This window comes from Musca domestica, unplaced genomic scaffold (genome assembly GCF_030504385.1).
Source record: "Musca domestica strain aabys unplaced genomic scaffold, Musca_domestica.polishedcontigs.V.1.1 5, whole genome shotgun sequence".
Lineage (NCBI taxonomy): Eukaryota > Metazoa > Arthropoda > Insecta > Diptera > Muscidae > Musca > Musca domestica.
In genome coordinates this window covers 25806662-25816162 of record NW_026712346.1, presented here as the reverse complement: position 1 = coordinate 25816162, position 9501 = coordinate 25806662, and the positions used below count along the sequence as shown (strand labels likewise).

The 9501-nt window shown below is 32.6% G+C and overlaps 1 protein-coding gene across 1 annotated transcript; it reads left to right on the top strand.

The window, feature by feature from the left end:
* The first annotated feature begins 3875 nt into the window (after positions 1 to 3875).
* Positions 3876 to 8106, top strand: LOC101897964 (uncharacterized). Its single transcript, XM_005180667.3, has 3 exons — positions 3876 to 4405; positions 4480 to 4724; positions 8048 to 8106. The coding sequence occupies exons 1-3, from the start codon at positions 3954 to 3956 to the stop codon at positions 8104 to 8106; spliced, it is 756 nt and encodes a 251-aa protein (XP_005180724.1). The 5' UTR covers positions 3876 to 3953.
* Positions 8107 to 9501: the final 1395 nt, after the last annotated feature.

The window sequence follows — 9501 nt, the reverse complement described above, 5'->3', positions numbered from 1 at the left end:
AGTTGCCTATGCAGGTTCACGTCGTCGCATTGACCCTAACATAACGGATATATTCGTGAATTTTAAGATTTCAACAGCATTTTTAACGGATTTTATTTTTTGAAAACTGCCAAATTCGTTCCAAATGGTGGATCGGTATCGATCGGCACGTTCGAACTTACAGCTTTTTAATTGTTATGATATAAATTTTGAAATAATCATCAAAATGTGGTTTATGTAAACTATTTTGTGACACCAATAAATTGTAGAAATGTTTATTTCTGTTGTTATTTGGTGTATAGTTTTTATATTTTTGAAAAATTTTCTACATTATATTTTAATTAACAATGTCCAGAATTAGAATAATGCAAAAAACCACCCAGTTTAATGCATTATTTTGTGAAATCTTAGTAAGATTTTTTTATTGTATAAAGTAATTTTTGTCATACTGTATTTACAATTATAATAACCATATAAATATTATGGAAACTGCAGTCCCTTACGTTCTCATTTTAATATCTTACATCTATTTAAATCTAAGGTGAAGTATACTTAGTTTTTAAAGGTAATTCTGCTAATAATTATTTAATCTAATGAATAATCCTAAATTAAGTCTTACTCTTTCACATTTTATTTTTTCTCTTACCAATATAGCGGTACCTCAAATCCTAACCTTTTTCCTATGCTGTAGGTAACAATATACGCGCCTATCCCAAATCTCTGGTTTGACATATTTTGCATTTAGCCCAAATCAGGACCTCATCGTGGAATAACCGGATGTAGTGTCTGTTGGGCGTCGGTGTAACGGCGTTGATGTTGGCCAATATAAATGTACAAAACCTAACCATCTATACCTAAATACCTCTCCTTTCGTCCAAGTTAACTCGCTGACTACCTTGCCACTGATGCAGAATTAGCCTTTTAACCGCCTGGTCGTCGGCTAATTTAGCCAAAAGCTTTAAGTGAGTTGGACATGCATGAACATGCTTCTTTTTGCGTTTCCGTTGCGATACTGCACCGCCGACGGGTACTGCATTATCAACCACCACAAAGATTCTAGCATCGGGCATTGGGCAAAGATATTAACATTGGGCACATTCATGGTGACCAAACACCCTCCTATGTGGGCTAAGTGCCGACGACAAAATATTTTGTAATTTAGTTGTTGAAAAAATCGTCAGGCTTAATCTCATTATTGTTGTTTTTATAAAACAACATTTGTTTATTAGTTGAGAACGATGGTAATATATATATATCATCAAATATTAAGACATTCAATCTCTTTTTTTTTCTTCCCTGCCTGGACCTACGTTTCGAAAGAAAATTTCTCGCTGTGGCTCTGGGCCTAAACCCCGTTGTTAATGGCGAATTTTGACGACTATCCAATAAATCAATATATAACGTCATAACGTTAAAATAGTAGGCGTTTTTATAATTGATGAGCCACAAAAATGTCAAATACTTGATAGACAATGTGGAAAATATAGATGTTTTATTAAGAAAACTTTTGTCACCAGTGACTTTATTGAACTTGCAAGAGAGAGGGCTGCTAGTTGACGATAATAATTTTATATATTACCACAGAAGGTACCATTAATATGACCCTAACAGAAATCCAGTATACATAATGGATCAATAAATCTGTAATTATTGTATATAGTAAGTTTTAAGTAATAATATAAATTTTATGAATATTATCCCCTTTTTGATTATTTGGGCAAAAACAAAACAACTTATTAGGTGTGTCTGGTTACCCTAAAATTTGTAACAATTGTTACAAATTGTTACTGGAAGTCGTCTGTTAACCCGAAAGTTCTACAAAAGAGAGCGGTTGGAGAGAGAAATTTTGACAGTTCTTTCAGTGAGAGTTTGCTAATTCTTGCTGGATAATTATTTTCTTGAAATCTCTTGCAACTCTTCTTCTTCTCATTCATCGACATTCAATCAGATGTTTTCTATTGTTTATTTATTTCAGTTTGTAATTTTATTTTAAAATTATTGTTTTGGAATTAACAAGACTAATTGTTTTTGGAGAACAACTTTACAAAATGTGAAAAACATATACATTAATATGTAATAGAAAATAAAAGACTATTTACAACATTTTTAGACAAATGCCATTAGCAACAGGTTTAAAGGATTCCGCGGAACACATCAAATCTATCTTCCTTTTATTGCTCATATTTTTATTTTATTGTCAATTTCCTTTTTATTTATAAAACTTGTGAAATTGTTGGTGGTTCCTTTCGTTTAATTCTTTTAATGGGGGACAAATTGGTTTGTTTTGACAAAGCAGCTGTCTATTTACTTTTCGCAATTTCCTTGCAAAAGAGAATAAAACTACCTTACTCTCTCAGAAAGATGTTGCTGGACAATTCCTGCAGGAAAAGTAACCAGACACACCTATTTTAGATTTTATGTCTATATTTAATCTTTTTCTGCACTAATAAACAAACGTTTTTTATAAAAAAAAACAATAAAGGGATAAAGTCTGACCATTTTGCAACAACTATAAATTCTTCTAACTCCTCGCTAGTTCTTGGTATATTGTGATTGTTTAAAAATGCCGTATTAATACAAAACCATTAATCGTTTCTATAGTAGATGTGCTAAACAAAAAACTGCTCAAAAAAAAGGAGATATTGCATCGCTGATGTTTGTTTACGTATACATATAAAACAAAAAAAAATATAAAAAAATGATGTATGGTAAATATGGTTAAATAAATCCAGATTAAGCAATAAATCTTAATAATATGGCTTAATCCCGATAACACTTTGTATTTACACGCTGTACAAAATACTTTGTACATACTTTTGAGTGCGATTGAGGCGCTGGGAAAATGTAGCAATAAAAATAAATGGTCTAAAATTAAATATTTCCCAGCCGCCATAAAATATCACATATGAAGAATTCAGTGATCTTGTGCGCTGACGCATACGATAATGTGAGATAATAAAGGTTATGACCCACAGGCACAGATATCGATGCGCTCAGTAGATGCACAAGACCACTTGAATGAAATTACAAGCAGCCTTGCAATGTTATCCATTCAATATTAGAATAGATAAGAACAATTGTGTGGCTGCGACTAGGTTAAGTTAGATTAGTTTCAGTAGTACGTAAGGAACATATTTCTTAAATAAAATCAGAATTGAAATAACACCCCAACGAAGCGGTCGGGTTTCTTTTCTCACAGAAAAAGGGATAGAGTTGACAATCGAAGAGGGAGATTGGACACTATTCTAATTAACACACGCGCTTTAAGATATTAAAATATTATTGAAGTGAATGAAAGATTTCGGCTGATTAGAATTAAGAAGGTTACATCTATAATAAATTTTTTTATGTTAGATTGTTTTAAAAATAACACATTGAGGTGATAGCTTAGATACCGATTGTGCTTTATTATTCTATGTAGTGTTTTCTGGTGTCAAATAGTTCAACCTAAGTCAAGACCCTCAGAATAAGTTAATATGTCCTTATATTATTTGCCACTTATTTAAAAATTAGATCTAAAAATTGTATGAATTATCTGTGGCATGAAAGAGCATACATTTTTAACAATAATAATTTTCGGTTGTAAAAAAATCTTTTTGCAGCAAATGGACAATTTTAAAAATGCAATTTGTAGGAAAATCATGACTGTGTAATTTAATATAATATAAAGAGCATGACATGTCTTCTTCCTTGAAGAACAAACCCTCGTCACATTTTTAGTGATCGCTAGATCTTCTAAGATAACACAAAACAAGAACAATTTGGAGTTACAAATTTAATTGGGAATACACACACACACACACAAGCAGAGGGTTGTAGAACTTTAAGATTGTTGGTGGCACACCATGTCTGTAATAAAGTTAATTTTATTTTTTTCTCTATTTACAGTTGAAGGTGAACAAATAACCATAATTCGTAACTGACACCGTGGCATACAAGTGGAGCACGACCAGTGAAATTACATCAAACATGATATGTTGTTCCCGGATGAGACATACGAAGATTATCATCGACGCATAAGTTTGACAAATACTCGTAGCAAATCTACAGCAACGTCATTGCCAAATACCACCACTACAAGCGAAGGGAGCCTTAAGAAAGACAATTCCAAACGCAAGGCTGCATCAAGTGGCAGCAGTGAGCGGGAGAGTAGTTGTACTAGCAGTAATAGTGGCAGTTACAAAAGGTGTAACGAATTCTTTGACAATATACCGGAGCTCGAAGAAGAGGAACATGTTCCCCACTTTGATCGACAGCATGAGAAAAGTAAACAAAGGACACCAAAACATCGCCAAAGCAGTAACGGATACGGCGACGAGTCTTCAGATTTGTCCACAAATCCATATTTCTTGCGAAGGTGTGAAGCGTATATGCGGCAATATGGAATACGGCCTGATTTCTTTTGCCAGTATTACAAAGCTGTTTGGTAAATATGAAACACAATTTGGATATTAATCATTATATCTATAAATCGTTCTCAATCCGCGCTTTTATTTGCAGTAATTCAGCATCGGCTTCATCTTCAAGCAGAAATACTCCTTCTCGAAATAAGCAAATCAAGAAAATTTCATATTCATCTAAGGAACATTCCAAGTCTGGCTCGCCTAGAAATCCCATAGCAAGTAAAACTTCTTCGTCGGAAGAAATGGTCCAAAGATTTACCAAACGTTCGGCAATATATACTTTACCGATGACCAAAAGGAAATTAGATGTCCATGACAAGATCGCAAATAATGAGACAACAGGTAAGCAGATTATTAATATGTATAAATTATTATTGAAATAGGGTCCTGTAGTGGGATTTTACTAACACATTTCTTTTGAGTTTTATTTGCCGAATTTGATCGAAAAATTTCGGTGAAATTAAAATTCAAAAATTTGAACGAAAAGTCTAGATTAAAGTTGGCCGCTAACTTGCCGAGAAATCTCTTTAATTAGCGAAGTTATGAGTATTTTAAAAATATATAACAAAATGTTTTCTGTTAGTATGTAGATTTCACCCTGGATTTAAAATAAATCTGGTCGTGAGAAGATCTATTTTTATATGGCAATTCTTGTCGAATTAATACAGATTAAGCAATAAATCCTAATAATGTGTTTTAATCTGGATAAAGCAAATACTAACGCATTCGAAAGGGGTGATAACAATGGAAGTCATTCTATCCTCGTTTTAAAAGTGTACAACCCTATTAGGAAGGCAATATGTTAACCTTTCCTAAACTTAGGTATTTATCCACGTAGGTTTTTTTATACCGTCCACCTTGGAAAGGAGGGTATATTAACTTTGTCATTCCGTTTGTAACATCCCTAAATATTCATCGTAGAACCCATAAAACATATATATTCATAATCAGCATAAAATTCTAATTCGACTAAACCATGTCTGTCTGTCTGTTGAAATCACTATACAGCCCGCATTAATTTAGCAGAACAATTTGTATTGTATCTAGGATGGTTGGTATTGAAAATGAGATATATCGGTCCATGTTTTGGTATAGTCCCCATATAACGGTACCTTTCGATATTCGGAAGTTTGATGATTTTTGCCTCATTTTTTCCACGGATTTGTCTAAAAATTGGTATTTGTAGGTCATAATGGGTTCTAGCTCGTGTGGCGAAACATTGTATAGGTATAAGTTTTGGTATAGCCCCCATAGAACGCTACCTCCCGATATTCGGCGTTCTAATGATATCTCTAGCTCGTGTGGCGAAACATTGTATGTATATGTCCACGTTATTTTTGACACAATTTTTCACGGATTTGTCCAAAAATTGGTATTTGTAGGGTATAATATGGGTTCTAAAGCCCCCATACAATTGTACCCCCCAATATTCGGTATTTTGATGATTTTTGGACGCAATTTTTATCGAATTTGTCTAAAAATTGGCATTCGTGGATCAAAATGGGTTCTGGCTCGTATGGCGAAACATTGTATGCATAGGTCCACGATTTTGTCCCTCTCAATATTCGTTGTTTCGATGATTTTTCCCACATTTTTCACGGATTTGTCCAAAAATTTATATTTGTAGGGTATAATGGCTTTTAGCTCGCGTGGCGAAAAATTATATGTAAAGGTCCAGGTTTTGGTATAGCCAATATACAGCGATACCTCCCGATATTCGGTATTTTGATGATATTTGCCACATTTCTTAGCGGATTTGTGTAAAAATTGTTATTTGTGGGTCATAATGGGTTCTAGCTCGGTGGCAGAACATGAATATTTAGTTCCACGTTTTTCTATAGCGCACATATAACGATACCGAGCGATATTCAGTATTTTAATAATCCCAGTCATATTTACCCACATAATTGTTTCAAATGGTCCCATATAACGGCCTCACTCACTTCATAGTTTTTTGATATGCAAACGATCTTACAGGTATGTGAAGTTTAAAGTGAAACACGCTTGAATTGAGATACTTTTATGTAAACTTTTTCATACGGAATAGTTAATTAAGTTCATGAAAGAATAAATTAATACGTTAATTCTGTTAAAATCTTAAAAATGCCGAATGTAGCTGTTATATTAGGGTCAATACGATGACATGAACCTGCATAAGTAGCATTTGTCATAATCGGTAACAATGTAGCTAAAATCATCAAAATACCGAATATCGGTAGGTATCGTTATATAGGGCTATACGAAGACGTGGACCCGCACAGACAATTTTCTGGCATAGGCTGTAGTATACATTACGAACTTCAAATTCCAAAGGGAGGTAACATGGGGGTTAGCGACATTATTCACCGGAATTGTTTCAAATTTGGTATTTGAAGTTTATAATGGATACTACATACATACAGAAAATGAGCCATGTAGGTCCCCATATAACGGAATCCCCCGATATTCGGTATTTTAATGATTTTAGAGACATTATTTACCGGAATTATTTAACATTTTGTATTTGAAGTTCGTAATGAATATTACAGTCTATGCCAGAAAATTATCTGTGCAGGTCCACGTTTTATAACCCCCGTGGTACCTCCCTATATTCGGTATTTTGATGATTTTAACTACATTATAAACGGATTTTTTTCAAGTTTCGCATTTGAATATTGTAATAGCTTGTGACAAAAGTTGCCTATGCAGGCCCACGTCGTCGTATAGACCCAAATATACGGCTACATTTGGTATTTTAAGATTTTAATAGAATTTTTAACGGATTTTATTTTTTTGAAAATTGCCAAATTTGTACCAAATGGTGGAGGGTATTCAAAGTTCGGCTCGGCCGAACTTACAGCTTTTTAATTTTTTTTTTATTTTTTTTTCTCTAGCAATTGGAGAAAAAACGTTTGAAGCGGGACTTAATATTATACTTTGAAGGAGTTTTCCGAATACAATGCAGCAACCTAAGGACTGAAGGTGTAGGTATAGTGGAGTTTGTAATTATTAACTTGACATTAATATGCCTGGCCATGATGCCAGTTGCTTATGTACTCACACCTTAAAGCTCAGAAAATATATCGAGAAGGGGCTCCGCAACACAAAAGGGGGATTAAGTCATTTGTAGAAGAAATATGAAAAAAATGAAAGGACGAAAGTTTTAATAACGAAATTCTACAAATATCTACATTCACGAGTACTAGGGACCTCTAGTACCGATCTACAGTTATAAAATTGCTTAAAATAACTCAAAAGAAAGAAAAAATATAAAATTAAGAAAAATTACTAAAGTATTGTACCATAACGGATGTGTATACATTTCATTACGACTTTTTCGCAATATAAAGAGTACCTAGTCTATACTTGTACTATTAGGTTCTTTTACTACATTTCATAAATGAGGACTTATCGAAATCTGTTTTGCAACGCTTTGACACAGATAAAGTAATAGCTCTAGGTCGCCATTAGAGGTCCCTATATCTACAGAGGGCTTGTAGATTTTTGTAGGATTTCGTTGTTAAAATGGTGATTTATCATGTTAGTAGCTTTTGAATTTCTGAGAAAAATACATGAAAATGTGGTTTAATGTATTTTGTGACACCTGAAAATTGCAGTAATTTTAATATCTGTTGTAATTTAGTGAATAATTTATATACCTTAAATTTTTTCGTATTATATTTTAGGTAACAATATCCAGCATTTAAATAATGTAAGAACCATAAAATTTTATGCCGCATCATAATCCTATGCTTACTAACGGTCTGTAGATTATTTAGCAAGTAGATACCTGGACACTTGTAAGAGTACTTCTTCCCAAGCTTTACTTAAATGCGCCAAAAAAGGAAATCTTCAAATAAAATTGATTAGAAGGCAACAAGCATGGTACAATAATTACAAAGTAGGGCAGATTGATGAAATTTGAAAAACACAACTCTGAAATTAGAGTCTTTTATTTCAAATTAAGTAACAATAGATGCAAGAAGTTATTTTGTTTATTTGACACTTTTCTCAAACTATTTAATTTTAAGGTAACAATTCGAAAAATTAATAGAACGCATAACATTTCACCTACATCGTAAATACAAATTTAAATTGCAACAGAATTTGAAAAAAATTAGTTTATTATTCAAAACAATACACTCACATACAAAAACTGTTTCGACTACACCCTTTAACGATTACTTAGGGTATTATCTTTATTTATGTGCTTAATCCTTCCAACTGTACGATAATTTATCATAAAAAAAGTAAAAATAAATCACCTTAAAAATTGGATTTGTTTTAAATGCAATGTTAAATCGTATTATTTTGGAATACAACACTGATTTTTGCTCCTAAAAATGCAACTATCGTAGTCTGTGCTAAAATTTACAAATTTTAAAATAGCAGGAATTAATAGAAAAAATGAGAAAATAAACAAGTAAAAAATTAGTAATTTTTTAATGTGAATTTTTAATACCCTCCACAATTTGGAAGGAATTTGCAAATTTTTAATTTTCTGTATATGCAGTTATGTGCACATCAAAAAATACCAAATATTCGGAACTACCGCTTTCTGGGTGGCGAAGAAATCATGGTCATCAGTTTTCTAGAAAAAAGAACCTATTACAAATTCTATATACTGAACTTTAAAACATTCCGCTGAAAATGTGGCTAAAATAATCAGAATACAGAATAACGAAAAACGTTAACCGAATTTTAAACAGTACCCCTAGAAAATGTGAGCTATATCTTCAGAATACCGTATATCGGGAGGCACCGTTATATACGAAATGTTAGCCTATATAGACATCGTTCTGACAAAGGACGCAGAACACAATAGGAAATCTAAGTACCGAAATTTAAACAATGTGGCTTAAATATCGGGAGGTACACCACCCACATATCCCCCACATAGATATAGGAAAACGTGGCCCTATACAGACAATATTCTACCATATGATGTAGTTACAGACACTACACCGACACTAAGTACCAAATTTGCTTCAATCAAAAAAAAAAAAAAAAAAATAAATAAATAATAAATAAATAAATGAATCAAAAATTAAAATCTATATATATAAAAGAAAGTTGTGTTAGTTACTACGCTTATAACTTAAGAACCGCTGGACTGATTTTAACGATTCAAACAAATTCG